This window comes from Pyrgilauda ruficollis, unplaced genomic scaffold (genome assembly GCF_017590135.1).
Source record: "Pyrgilauda ruficollis isolate IOZ18807 unplaced genomic scaffold, ASM1759013v1 scaffold56, whole genome shotgun sequence".
NCBI lineage: Eukaryota > Metazoa > Chordata > Aves > Passeriformes > Passeridae > Pyrgilauda > Pyrgilauda ruficollis.
The window spans coordinates 465,774-481,001 of record NW_024527266.1 but is presented as its reverse complement, the minus strand read 5'-3'; the positions used below and the strand labels follow the sequence as shown (position 1 = coordinate 481,001).

The 15,228-nt window shown below is 38.5% G+C and overlaps 1 protein-coding gene across 4 annotated transcripts in view; it reads right to left on the bottom strand.

The window, feature by feature from the left end:
• Positions 1-2,411: 2,411 nt before the first annotated feature.
• RIC8B (RIC8 guanine nucleotide exchange factor B) overlaps positions 2,412-15,228 on the bottom strand; it is a 32,663-nt gene continuing 19,846 nt past the window's right edge. For all 4 annotated transcript variants that reach the window (XM_041481662.1, XM_041481663.1, XM_041481664.1 and 1 more), the window contains exons 7-10: positions 12,955-13,099; positions 12,649-12,793; positions 10,741-10,860; positions 2,412-3,813 (exon numbers count right to left, since the gene is read on the bottom strand). In XM_041481662.1, coding sequence (XP_041337596.1) covers positions 3,702-3,813; positions 10,741-10,860; positions 12,649-12,793; positions 12,955-13,099 — 522 coding nt within the window. In that variant the 3' untranslated portion in view covers positions 2,412-3,701. The remainder of the gene's footprint in view (positions 3,814-10,740; positions 10,861-12,648; positions 12,794-12,954; positions 13,100-15,228) is intronic.

Here is a 15,228-nt window from a genome sequence, read left to right as displayed (position 1 = left end):
CCATGCAAGTAACCAAGATGTTAATGCAAGAAGAATTTTCATTTGTAGGATTAAATAACTTTTTTTTGTTTTGTTTTGTTTTGTTCTTCTGTCTAAAAGTGAGCCACATCTTTGCACTACTACTAAATCACTACTTTTCCATGCTTGACCAGAAAAGGATCTGACCTGGGCAGCTGTTTAACTTGCTGCTCAAAGACCAGCAAAGTCTGGCTCTCAACTGTTTGAACAGTGGAAGAGTCTTTTTACAGGCAGCCTTATTAAAGCACAGGATTTTATTAGCTGTTTTGTGGTAATAAGTTGAAGTACAATGTTGTGGAATGCTCCTTCAGGAGATTTGGGATATTGTGTTCTTTGGGGTTTACTTTCCTCTTTCTGGCTAGGATGCTTAGCAACCCACTAATGCTACAGCTTCATTGTAATGTTCTCTTCCTTAAAGCCACCTCTGACAACTGATTTTTTCACCCAGGTAGGAGAAATTTACAATTTGAAGAACTGTAAGAAAAATAGGCTATTGCCTGGTTGTTCTGGTTTTTCTTTTTTTTTTCTTTTTTTTTTTTTTTTTTTTTTTTTTTTTTTTTTTTTTTTTTTTTTTTTTTTTTTTTTTTTTTTTTTTTCTTTTTGTTTGTTCTTTTGTTTTGTTTTGTTGTTGTTTTTGGTTTGTTTGGGCTTGGTTTTTTTTAAGCCTTTTCAGATTTTCAGGTACTTGGAAAAACTCAAGATCCAGGGTAAAAAATCACACACATTTACAGCAATGTTGGACACCCAAAACATCAAAGCTAATGTGGTTTTCCTCTTTGGCAAATTTCTTTAAACTTCTGGTAATTATATCACAACATTTTTAACAGATTGTAAACAACCCTTTTTCCTAAAAACCACTGTTGGGGCACATGAAATTTCAAATAGCATTTGGGAATACCTGCCAGGAAGTTTTCACAAACATCTAAACAAATATGTCTGTATTATTTTACAAAAGAACAAAGTATTCTGACAAATTTCAGCAATTTCCCATCATCTTTTGTTTCATAACGCTAATGGGAAACAAAAAGAAGCAAAGCTTCCAAATAATTGATGAGCTTTAATGAGAACTGTGTTGCTTTGGACTGTTGATGCCAAAGTAAAGACTGAAAGATTTTGGGTTTGGGACTGACTGTGGAAGACATTTTGGGAGTGAAACGTACATGTCCTTAAAACCCACTGGGTAACACCTTTATGGTCACCACTAGAAAACCTACTGACATTTCACTCAGAAGGGAGTAAAATGAGGCATTTCACTTAGAGACCCTTTCTGACATTGCCCAATTTGCCAGTTTAAGCAAGACACAGCTACCCAAGCCTCCAGTTTTGGAGACTCAACTTTGAAAATAAATTCAGGAGCAATATTTCACAGGACATTAAAAATTCCAGGCACTTCCTTTTTTTGACCTCACTTTTCTCCAGACTCCCATCCAAGAGAAATCCTACCATGTGCTCTGTTACTCTGAAAACACCAGCCGGCACAAAAGGAAGCAGAGGCATTGCTGATCTGAAGGACCTTTGTCCCAAGATATTCCCAGATCTCCGGCCAGTGCAGCTAAGGTTGGACCTATGTTACATTGCAAAGATAAGCCAAAAGGTCTGCAGCAGCCTTTTCACAAACTATCCCCTTGGAACAAGAGCTACTCTTGCACTAGTGCAATTTATCTACATTTACCTGCTATGACAGCCACTCTTGAGCTGGAGGATTCAGGCCTATGCTAGGTCTTCACTTTTTTCTTTTTAATTGAAGCAGCATCCATGTCTGTAGAACCTTCTACAAGCATCTGTTTTCCAAGATAAACTAAACAGACCTATTTATTGCAAATGTTGCTGCCCTGTGGCAAATGACAGGAGGCAGAGCACAAGAGCCTCGTGCTATACTGCTTGATGCAAGATCCCTGGAGCCATTATTGTTTTATTAATCTCTTTAGCCAGCTAATTGTAGGAGCATATTCTACAGCTTCTAAAGCAGCAATTGAGATTTTGCTCTTTTTATGCTCTGTACATAGTGCTCAACAGCAAGAAGCCCATGACTGAAACAACTCCCTCCCCAGCCCCAGCTGACACAAGACAGTTCCTTATTAACAGCTCCAGGGAAGTTTTGCTCCTAGGGGAGGGATCACAAATTCTTTGTACCTGTAGGGTCCACAATACTTGCCTGTGCTGGGCTCAGAGTAGTCAGTGCATGATGCTAAACCCACAGTTACATTTTTCAGACCCAGCTTAGATGCAGCCAAGCACATTTCTTGCTCTTGGACAACTGGTCCCTTCCCCTTTTGGAGTCATAAAGAAGAGGTATGACATATTACATATGTACCAAGTAAAACACTGCTGTGGCTGGGCAGTGTCCTTTGGAAACGCAAACTGAACCACTGAGAGGACAGCAGTGCATTATTTTTTTCTTTTCAGTTCTTTTGGAAGACTAAGATCATCTGCAGAAGCTGCTCACATAAGCAACCACAGCACAATTTCATACAAAATCCCTCTTTACGGGGTCTTTGAACACCATCTTCCTTAGTTCAAAGAACCGGTATCAAGTCATAGGAAACAAAGACAAACTGGAGAACCAACACCAACTTCTGAAACATTCCCAATGAATGGCATGTTTAAGCTGCACAAAATACAGAATTCAAAACTAGGGCATGGATTATTCTTCATGTAATTCATGCTGGGAGAAACACAGAAAGAAACCAAGCAGGCAAAGAGGCAACAACATCAGTGCAGCACGCCTACAACTTTAATCTTTGTTTTTAAAGAGTACAGAATTGAAAGTGACACTTCTCCTTTCTACCCTCCCATTCTCTATTCCATTGCTCCCTAAGTTCTCTCTAAGAGGAAATATTTCTTTGTTGATTAGTTTGACTTTCCTTCAAGTGAGGCACAGCAGTTAATCTCCAAAAGCAGGCCCCAATTCAGTGAAACACTGGCACATGCACTCCAGTCCCCTCCCATTCATGGCATCAAGTGCAATTCTTGAACACCAGTTTCAATAGGGATGTTTTTACTCAACCAAAGAGGGGAGGAGGAGGTATATTCGTGTGGTCTTAACCAGGGAGGGAGGGAAGACGTACAAAATCCATCTTCTTGTTTCCCAATTTAAAGGCAGTTTTAGAAGCAGTCTGTCACTGACACATTGTTAAAATTGTAAATAGCAGCTTAACTGGAGAAGTTTGTAGCAGTAAGAAACCCCAGGGCACTTCAAAAACAGGAGCTTTGAAATCACTGCTCAATGCCAGCTAAAGCAGCCTCACAAGGTCAATCAGACTTCTAAGTCTGAACACCCTCTGCTCCTTATGCCATTAAGTAAACACACTTCATGAATACAATTATATAAAGAGGAAGACTGGCAAGACAATACAAAAGGTTATCAAGAATGGGAAAACCTACAGAGTTCAGAAAACAGGATTCTGGAAAACGAAAGTGGACTTTATTTTACACTGTAGGCTTTCACTTTTTACCCTTTTAAAATACATTTAATTTTAAATTAATAAAGATCATAAACTAATAAATTGATATGTTCTCTAAACAGACATAATAAAAATTCAGACATTACAGCACAGGACCCATCATTTAAATATGCCAATAATAGAACAGTTAAAGTGATGCTGGCTAATGTGAGGATAAAAGATGTGGCTCTAAGGAGAAGTGTGGATTACAGGAGAATTGAGAGTAAAGCAGGTGATGCCTTAGTCTGAATCTGAGCTCTCTTGCTTGCTGGTATGGTACTGGCTGACTGCTTCCTCCAAAGGAGCCATAGTCCCATCCGGCCGCACTCCCATTGGCTTTATGAGCTCATCTCTGTGAGGGATTGAAAAAGAGAATCCATATTAGCACATGCACACATATCAATTCCCATGTGTATAATGCAATCACATACAGTATATGCTTTGGCACATAATGAGCCTTTAAAAGGAAGTTATTCCTGCTAAAGCCCTCTGTTTTGAAGAAAAAGGCACAAAAAATCTTCCCAAATAGGTGGGAGGGGAAGAGCAGGACAGATAAAGACTTCATTCATGTAGGCCAAACCTCCTTAGCCAATTAAAGACACCATGAAAAGTCAGTGCCTAACAGGCTCAAGACAAGGAGCAGGTTCACTGTTTTGGATACACAAACTAGCTTTTCTTCTGAGAATTCTCTAACAGCCAGCTCTTCCTAAAATTTCACCTGCCATTCTGGCTAATATATGCCCAAGCAATTAAAACAATGATTTGATACATATTCATCTTGTTGAGGGAAATAAATCAGTTAAGAGAACAAACTCTGCCTACACCACTACTAGGGGTGTGTCAAGGACTTGCTGATTCATTTAAAAATAGCTGACTGATTCTAATACTATTGCTTTTGTTTGTGGCAGTTTAATTATAGGATTTACAGCCATTTTAATCTCTTCAAAGCTCCAAAGGCTGCTCAGCGGCTAATCCAATTATATCTACTCCAAAAGCTACAGCCTCATCTAAGAGATGATTAATTATTGATTAAGCCAATCAAAAAGTATTAGCAAAGATTTATTTAATCCTTACTTTTTATCACCTCATTTATATGTGGATTATGGCAAAAGCTATAAGGGCAAAGATAACATTTTGATTTTACGCTGAAAAAAAAGGGAAAATACCTCTAAATATTCAGGAGTCACCTTAAATAAAGAAGCAGAGGTTTGATGTTAATTTACCCCTTGGTTGAAAGGCAGCCCAGTAGAACTGTCAATTTAACATACATCTACCACCCTCCCAAGCCACGGACAATAAAACTGTATCACTCGGTGGGGAAGCAAAGCCATCTCACCAGTTCTCTGCCTGGTCTGCACTATTACCTTGGCTGAAAAAAGGGACAATTCCTTGTACAAAACTGGCAATCAGTCCAACCTTGATGCACCCACAGGAACAGCAAGAAAGGCAACATCTGAGTCACATGGCATGCATATGCTAGACACTGTACAGTCAAGATGAAGTTAAATCACATCTCAAAAAGAGACCAGCAAGATAAATGCAGCTGTTTGTGCAGATGTGACAATCAGATCCTACAGTGATAAACTCACAAATACCACATGAGAAACAATTGCTGTGGTTTGGCTGACCAGGTCTGGTGGGAAGCCTGAGGCCAGGGAAGGAGGTTTGCAAGACCAGATCAAAGAGCACAGGCCAGGCTCTCCCTCAGTGTGTGTGAAAGAGTAGGATCCATCTTTAAACAGACTGGAAAGAGTTTGCCATTACTTCAGGATTGCTAGTGAGTCCCCTTCCTTCTGCAATGCAATCCATAATGTGCAGATTCTGCCCAAGTGACAGCACTCAGAGAATCTCTTAAGGATGTGTGGAAAAGACACCTCTGAGCCCTTGAAATCAGATTCAAATGGGCTCAAAACATGAAGACTGCAAATCTGGTGTCCAAAGAGAACTAGAACCCTGCCTGCTGTAGGGGTTCCCCAAAGGCAAAACTGGAATGCATTACAGTTGTGTCTAACAGCAAAGACTTTTTTTCCCACAGAGAAAAAAATCCTATAAATCTAAGGTCTTTTTGGTTTTCAAACTTAAAACATCATACAAAACAAATAACCTCTAAAATGTAAAAATGCAGCCATGAAGAACAGAATCACCATTGCTTGCCCTTTAATAAAGCTGAAAGGATCCTAGATTTTTGTTTTAAAAATCCCAAAGCATACTCTTAAGTGGCAACATTTAATACTAGAGCCAGAAGTCAAGGAATCACTTAATTTTCTAGTCATTTGCCATTTATTTTTGGTAATAAATGAATTATAATGGCTAATAAAGGATAAAGAATTTGTGCATTAAATAGGAAAGATAAACACATGAAAACAAGGTCCCAAGGTCCCTTTATGTGGAGATCTCCCTCTCCTCCCAATAATTCTTAGGACTCTAAATGTTGTCAAGAAGTCCTATCTCATTATTAGTCAATCATAAAGGTAAAGCTCTTTCTCTGAGGCTTCCCTTTTCCAGCCTCACTTTCACATCCCGCTTTAGCTTTAGGCTTTAACCATGGGAGCCAGGCTGAGCTCGCATTGCACAGAGTAACAAGGATGCTTATCAAGTACCTTTCTGTTCCTGCCTGAGCTTCCTGCTTTGCAAGTCCCTGAGCAGGATGGGAGAGGGCTGGTAGGGGTTTTCTGTTCTCTGCATTAGGAGGCTGAATTCCACACATCCTTCCTCAGGCAAGTGCTACCCAGTAAAACTGAACTGTGTGAAGACAGAAATATGCCAAGCCACCAAAGGAAGAAGGAGGAGAAACAAGGATCAGCCTATTTAGTTTCTAACCACAATCTAGACCTCAACTGTGCTTTGACACCCTGGGCTACCTGAGGATGTGCTCGCACACCTGAGGATGTGTCCACAGCTGAGAGAGAGACAAGGTGGGAAAGGAAGTGCCAGGAACTGACAAGCAGAGCCTCAGAAAACAGGTCACTGTCCAGAAACTGGATGTTTATAGCACATCCATAGGGCAGAACATTACTGGCCTCAGCCCAGTAGATGGCAGTGGCAATTCTTCCATATCTATGAAGTTCCATACAAGTACACAATGTGTGTATTTATACATGTTTGAACATCCTTAGGTGACCTTCCACGTACTCAAACACATCTTGTAACACTCATTTTTCTAATGCAAATAAAGCATTCTATTCAAGTGTACTTAGGAACACACCATAATTAAACAGTTGGTAAAACGCATTATCTTCTTCCACTTGCAGATCTGCCAAGAGTCCCTTCAAATATATCCATACAAGTTCAGCCTTCCTGCTTGCTATTTAGCTTGATAACGACTCAAAAATCATTGCCTTGTTTTGAAGGGTGACTCTCTCCTGCCCGCTGTCTGTGCTGCAGGGCAGCACTGCCACACAGAATTAATGATGGTGTCTGTAATCAAACAGCCATCATGTAAACACCAGCCTGCCCCTTTGATAAAACAGCGTCTTGGGGACCTATTCACCTCCTTATAATTGAGTGCCACATAATAGTTCCGATCCTTTCAGGGAACATTATTTTGTTCTATGATTAAAAAGGGGAAGAAAAAAACAAACTATGTAGCATTGCCTTCTTCATTGATCCTATGATTAATTTTGTGTTTTTAATGAGTACGGTACCTTATTTAGACAGGTTCTCTTACTTGTTTTGTTGACTTCTGTTCAATGTACAACAAAACCCATGCTGTGATAATTGGAGACCATTTTATCAGGAAAAGGATTCTTCCTATTAATACAAGGTTGGCTTGGAAAAAGCATCCTGACATTCTAAATTAGTCAATTAATATACAATTCTATCTACCATTTATAATAGAAAAAATGTTAGCATTTTTTCCAGACATTTTAATTAACGGAGTATCTCCTATAATCTATTATATGAACAGAATATCACACAACTCTGACTTCAGGTGGCTAACTAGATGTTTTGCAAAAAAAAAAAAAAAGGAAGGCTGAGCTAAATCCTTGCAGATCTGGGGAGTTTTTCAAAGCTCGAAGATGTGCATCATGTGCAGAGGACACTGACTTGCAGTCATCAAACAGTTCTCAAAGAACCAACAAGACACTACTGCAGACAAAACCTACAGAGTTATATCAGGGCCAAGTTCAGGCATCCAGGATCAGCCTAAGTTGTATATACATCTCCCAAGAAATGCAGTAATCGAGATTTCTCATGTTCATTTATACTTACAATTTGTATGTATTTATTTTTAAAAAGTCATCTCACTCAGCCATATTTGATCAAAATACTAATTTCTATAAAAGCCTTTGTAGAATCCAACTGTATGTTAAAATATTGGCACAGGGGAAATGGGTTCATAACAATATTTAGCTTTCCTACAGGTATTTTGAGAAATCAAAACTGGGTGATTAATTTTAATTTAGCCTTGTTGATGGTCGATAAACCTCATGAACAGGCCCAAACACCAATAACCTAAAAGAGTAGAAAAGCTTGGGAAGTATGACCTGAAATGACCAAAAGCATCAATCCGTTTTACATGATCTCAAAAAGTTTCTATTTTTCAGGCCAATGTTGAAAATAAAAATAAACCTAAAAAGCAAAAATCCACTGGCATACTACAGAACTAGGAAAAAGATGTCCGTTTGAACTTATAGCTTCAATAAACCTTTACAAAGGGTACAGTGCAAACATTCAGCAGCCATTAATGAAGGCTATAATTTCCCAATGAAATAGTACTGCCTGGATAATTTGTTTTTCTGAGTCCTCATACTCAGCCAGTCAAAGTCAAATCTGAAGTGCCCCAGTGACAAACTGGCCTAATTATTCTCATCAGTCAGGGAAGGAAGTTGACAAGTCCAAGTTTGTCAGTCCTTCAACTTTTTTTTTTTTTTTTCATACTTTTCTTCAGTAAAAGCGTGGCAGCTCTTTAAAGCTTAGCTTCCACTGCTGGGACAATACCAGTGAACTAAGTAAAGCTGTTTTGCTGTACATCACACAAGTTTACCCTAAGCTCCTGTTCGGGTTGCATTAAATTATGTAAACTTGCTCAGGAGAAGTTGTTTGCTCCTGTTCAACTTCCTCCCCTCTATAAGCAAAGCACTGCATCAATCTGAACCTGTTCATGGCATATTTCCCTCCTATGATGACAAGGGAGAGAAGCAGGAAACCTGCCACGAGCTCTCTGCCTCAGAGGAAGACTCAAACCCCAGAATCAACCAAAAACTCCAACTGAGCAACCACCTCTGCTTTGCATCTGTAGGGTGCAAACCAAGGATAAGAAGTGTATTCCATGTAGATTTAAGTCTGCAAACTCCCAGCACTTCTCAAGCTGGAGGCAGCACAAATGTCCTATTCCAAAACCATGGAGGGACTCCCACTACTATCAGCATGGTACTAACTCCTCCTTGTATGCAAGACTGGCAACTTCCCACGTTATTTAACATCTGCAGGGCCCACAATTGCACTCAATTACATTCATGAAAAACATCCCACAACCTCCACATTCCAAGTCTTATTTTCTTTTTCCTTCCTGCCAGCATTTCCTCCTCCCCTATTTTAAGTAAACAGAAAGTGTGGGAAGAACAGTGAAATTATTTTATTGATGTTATCACAGCACCTAAAGGGGTCACATCAACAACACTGTCCCACAATAACCCAATACTAAACAAACAAAAACCCTACCACAGAGTGCCAGCCCTGAAGCAGTGTAAGTGCTATAAAAGAAATTGCAGGTGGATGTAAGGGGCACAGAAGGCTCAAGGTGACAGCAGTGCTGCTGGCCAAGAGGATAAGTGGTGACACAGGGCAGCAGCTGCTCAGTCATTGTCAGCCTGTGGCAGGCACTGCAGCAGGTGCCTCCGACCCTCCAAACTGAAAGGGCTCTTGTGCCACAGTAACCATTGGGAGTTTTTGTGTAATTGCTGCAGTGACAGCAACTGCCTTCAGTCTCAGCTTGTCTGCAGCCTCAATCTTACTTTCAAAGAACGTTTTAGACCATTTAGTCATTTTATTGTGGTACCCTTAATGCTCAGCATCTTAATTCTCTAGCTTAACATAGCAATGATTCATTTTTACAGAGTAGTTCAATTAAGATTACATGTGCATTGCATTTTCTTCTCTTTCCTAAGAAGACTGTGACAAGGTACAATTGCCTTCCATGCAAATAATGTGGAAAAATATCCAATTACTTCACTGACAGTCTCAGATCAGTTGTTCTAAGCTCCTTCCCTGCTTCCAATCCTGCCCGTAATTCAGTTTTTGACAGCTAACGTAAAATCCAGATTCTCCTGTATCTTTTGCTATACATCTCTGCTAAGGATTAGGAATAAAGACATGTTTTGCTGAATTTCTCTCAATAGATCTTGTTAATTGATTATCTATAGACTCTCACAAAACAAGCACATTTCTAGCTGCTGAGTTTTTATCACATTTGAAGAATGGATGCCCTTAAATATTTACCTCCTACGGCTCAGTTCAATGGCAAATTAGTACCATGTAAGTGTTTCTCAAGAATGTAACTTTACTTAGGAATTAAAAAAAATACAAGCAATCACTCCAACGTGGCTTGAAATATGGGAAAAGAAAAAAACAGTAAATTCTAGGCATATTGAGCCAAAGAGCAAAAAGGCTAGAGATAACAGCACAGGTCTATGTTCTCTCATACACAGAAAGTTATGAACTGAAGATCAACTCTCTGTATCAATACTGTAACACCATTATGTCACACTAAGTACCCATTTCTTTCATGGCATTACCTTTGTCACATAAAACAAATTACAAAGGCTGATTTGTAATCCAGTCCACACTTAACCTAATCAATCCACAGTAAGTCTTAACTGTAAATTCCCTTTTAATTGTTCCATTATACAATTTATTGTTTCTGACAACAACTATTTCCACACTGCATTTGCTCTTCATATAAGGAGCAGGCATAAGTAATTACAATGAGATGCTGCTGCTCATTAACTTGGGGAAAATAACCATGCTTGCCTTGAGCTTAGATTGTGTCCCATACTTTAAAGGAAGAAATTGTCTTCATTACCATCAGCCTATCTATTCAGGAGGCAGGTCCACTCACTACCACATCTTCCCAATTCTGTTCAATCCTCCCCAAAAGAGGTTTCCTCTGAAGTCCTGCAACATATCATTCTTTTCTTTGAAGTGCTAAACATTTTCTCTGCATTTAAAGTGGTCCTAATCCTACAAAGAAGTCGATTCTAGCACTATTTTGAAGCACTAGACCTTAGTAAAGAGCCGGGATACAAGCTGCCTCTCAAAAGCAGCTATAATACAATACCTGGAAAGTTTATCAAACATGTTGACAAGCTTCATAGCTTCATATTCTTTTTGCTCTTCTGTCATTTCATCCATTGGATTGGGCATTGGTTCTTCTAAGTGACCAGTGATAAGGTTAATGCTGGAGGTGAAAAAATAACAGTTTACATTTCTGCAGGAATAGGTACATTTTCTACCTTCTTAACAGCAGGAAACAGGAAGAACTCACAGAAACCATCAAGACTAAAACTGTCTGAACTGCACACAAAAGGTTTTGTTATAAATAGACAAGATTCATATTTATACTGTATTTTCTCATGAATCGTGACTGAATCTTTGTGTGGATTCACTGTATCAACGTCTTGTCAGTGCTCAAAAATTCACAGGCTGGTAGCTTTTGTTGTTGGAACCCAGAGGAGAACAGTTTGAAACCAGGGGAATGGTGATGGTAACAACGGCAATGCCATTAGTACTAATGACATAAATAGGGAACTGGATGACAGATACATGTCTGAAACTAATTCTATACAGGCTTAATTTTAAAAATATAGACAGGTTGCAGTTAATTTTCCATTAAATTAGTTAAGTATTGCCCTTCCAAGATGATGATTTTTTGCTCAAACCAGATTAAGTTACTTTACTTTGAGCATTTACAAAGCTAGCTTTATTTTCACTGTTAATACAAGTGAACAGTAATACAAAAATTGTAACAAAAGCAGCAAAGTAGTTTTAAAGAAAACTTTCAGGGCACATTATCCTTTCAAACATTTTCATCACAGATATTTAACAGCAATACAGAAAATCAGATGCATAAATCAACTGACAAGTTATCTTGAATGTTTCATGTAAGTGTTAGCTTTTAACTAAATGGATGTTATAGTTTTACTTATATGTATATAAGTGAATGCCAGGCTTTTGAAAGAACAGCAGAGAGGAAACAGCAAGAAAAAAATCCCGAAGTGCAGAAATAAAGAGAAACCTCCTGATTTACGGCTAATTTCTTAGCATAGAAGCAACGTAACTCCTAAGTCTCATACATTTAATCCTGTCCTTTGTTCATGTACCTTAATAGGAATCCTTCAATAAACCACAAGCACCCACCATACACCTAATCATGTCTGTGTAATTCAAGAAAAACAGAGTAAAACAGAAGAATAATATTAACACTTCAGATGTCCCCTATCTACAATTTCAGAACATCTTTAAAATGGCATCAAATCCTAGACTTAACACGACAAATTAAAACCTCCAGTACCCAATCAATTACAACTAATAAAAATCAACAGAGCTTCTACATGGTCACTGAATTCTTTAAACAAATATATTGGATTCCTGCTGCATGACTTCTATACAAGTTATTTTGCTCCTCCCATATTTACATATGTGACCTACTTGGTTTTTCAGGAAAATTTTAGGCAATCTGAAAAATTCCAGGCAATCTGAAACTTGGTCAAAACCAAAACAAAACCTACTGGTTTTCTCCTTTTTAACAAAGCTCTGGCTAAAACCTTTAGCCATATCTGACCCCATACCCCACAAACTATAGTTAATGGCTTGGCAAACGTCATGTGAGTTCCTCAAAAATCCAGGACAAGACCCATCCTTGCTAAGTTTGCCACTAATTTTTTTTTTTTACTATCACTTCCTTAAAAATGTCTTTCCATACTTGAATTTTAAGTAGTTATTCAGATGTTACATCATTCTCGTAGTAACTTTTTTTCTCCCCTGCAACCATATATGACTACATGATAGTCACTATTAGAGGCTGGTTTCTCAATAACTAGACCATGAAACCAGCAGAAGACAGGAGTTAATAGAAGCACACACCATTGCAAAACTGGCCTCTCTGAAAAAGGTAAAAACCCCCCAGAATTACATCAAAAGAATCCAAAATGCAACAGGATATGTGAAATTGAAAACAATACTATACTTTGGCTTTGCAGATTTGTATTCTTCTGTGTCCGTATCCTCATCATCCGAGTACCAATGATCTCCTCTTCCTCCTGCTAGCAGGCCCCTGGCTGCTAACAATCCTGCTGCATTACCATAGCCTGTGTACTTCAACAAGCTATCGACTGCAAAAAGGATACACAAATTATTCATTGTGTATAAATTGTACTCAGCTACAAAACAAACCCCACCAGAGTGCTACCAGAATTGGGAGTTACAGCAAGAGGCAAATATACCAATTACAGCAAGACCTGATACAAAAGGGAGAAGAAAAAGTAATTTTTACCTCTCTCTTTACAAAGAACAAAAAGAAATTCTGCTGCAATTTGCTTTACTCCAAGGTCAACGTGTGTCATAAGGCGCACAAGCTTGTTCCTCACTGTTGTGCCAACTTCAGGACGGTTTGAGACGTCTCTTAATGGGGGCAGTACCTGGCAGCACACAAGAAAGGGAAGAACAGCATAAAATGCATGGAAATATCTTGCAAAACCAATATTTGCAAAAACAAATGTAGTCAACAGAACAAAAAAATACTCTTTCCTTCAAAAAAAAAAAAAAAAAAAAGCAATAAAAATCAGACAACTATGCTCACATGCATTAATAGTGACTGTTGCTTCTTATTATATTTAAGTTTTCTAGTCTGTCATTTTGGGCAGAAAAATGCTGTCTCAAATGTAGATTTTAAAAATACAATTATTAGGAGTTTATGAGCACAAATGGGTGTCCCAGGAGAGTTGGTCAACAGGCAGCCACAATCTCATGCTCTCTGTTTCTTTTGTTTTCCTCGTGTATTTTGTAAAAGTACCAGAAATACGAGTTTAAGGAAGCTCACACTCTTAAAACACTCTGTAGTTTATACAGAGCAATGAGGTGCTTAATGAATAAGCAGGAAAATAAGTACACTGCAAATTCTACTACTCAATTTCAAAAATGGGCTCTACATAGAGAGGAAACACATACTTCAACCACATAACACTTTTAAAAGCTCAAGCTAAATTTCAGAAATATTTTGGAGAAATCACTATTTAACATTTCCTCAAATACACTATTTTCTCATTAGAGGTCATTAATATTGTTAACTTCAACCCTCAAGAAACGCAGGTAATGCAGGAATGACGCAAACTAACTTGTGCCTCCTCGTGTGGATGCCTTCAGAGTCAAAATCTATGTAAATTTTTTCACATTCAAAGGATATATTATATGATCTGCAAATAAATCTGGGCCATAATATGAAATATTTAATGATCTGAAGACTCTAATAATAAGAATTATGGATCTTCAATATTTTATTAGGGAATAAAACAAGGCGTGTCACTATCACAAGAAATTGCAAGTCCTTTGTTTTCTAGGTGTCTAACGTAAAGTGCCATGTCCTTTGCAAAATTACAACACAATTACTGCTGAAATTGGACTCACTGGGAACGGATCCTTACATGAATGCTACAGTACTGACTGCTTTGGATAAAACAGACCCTGTCTTTTTCAAACCAAGTATTCAAACAATTAGCAAAAACATTTTACTTTGTCCCTGCTTACTCCCCCCAATGGGGATTGTACCATGACTGCCATTTCCCAGTGTGTTGTAAGAATGAATTAATGTTTTTAGAGTACTCTAATACTAATACAGTGATGAGTGCCATAGGACAGTCCATGAGGAAATCAATCATCCTGTCTTCAGATTACAATTTGAATAGCACACAATAAATAAAGCCCAAGGCCAGAACTTAACAATGAGAGTAATTTAAAATATCAAACATCCAGTCATGCAGTTAGCAACATCCATCCATTCTCTGCACTATATGAGGCAGTGGTCCTGTGGCAGGAGTCAGCATGCAATTATATCCTGACATTGAGATGCCCAGATGTCGTAAAAACATGCAGACAACTTCATTTTCTAGCTTCTGTACACTTGGCTCTGCAACTTTTTTTTTTTTTTTTGGAAGTTAACAGATCAGCAAAGTATCCTAAAAACTAACTGCTGTGAACAAAAACAAACAACCAACAAGAACAAGTTTCTTAAATTCCTCAAAACCATTTTTCTGGTATAGATGAAAAAGGCAGAAAATATATGCTCTTCTTTATTTTAAATTCCATTTATGAACTCAGGCACAGCTTTGATCTGGGAGCAGCATCTAGGATGCAACTCAAAAGTGACTGCAGCTTAGGATAAGGACAGCAGAAGCCAGAGGAGCAATTTCTTTCTTGTGCTCATCTTTCAACTTCTTTCCACTCGACCTCAGGAAAAGCAGCAAAACAAACAGAAAACACCACACTCAACCACCAAGCTACACAGATCCTTCAGGTCATTAACCATGGCACAGAAATCTTCTTCCCTGTTAAAAGCCACAGTCCATACTGTAATAAAGGGTTCTTACAAGAGATAAAGTGATGAAGTGTGCCTCTGTCCAGGGACACTTTTACTGTGACAGGACAGCTGATACACACTGGTACACAAGTCTTAATCCAAACAACTTGTTCCTGCTGAGGTAAAACTAAACCTCAAGCAGAACCCATCAAAAGACCTGTACTCTCACTTGCCACCACACAGCTTTGCAAAGTC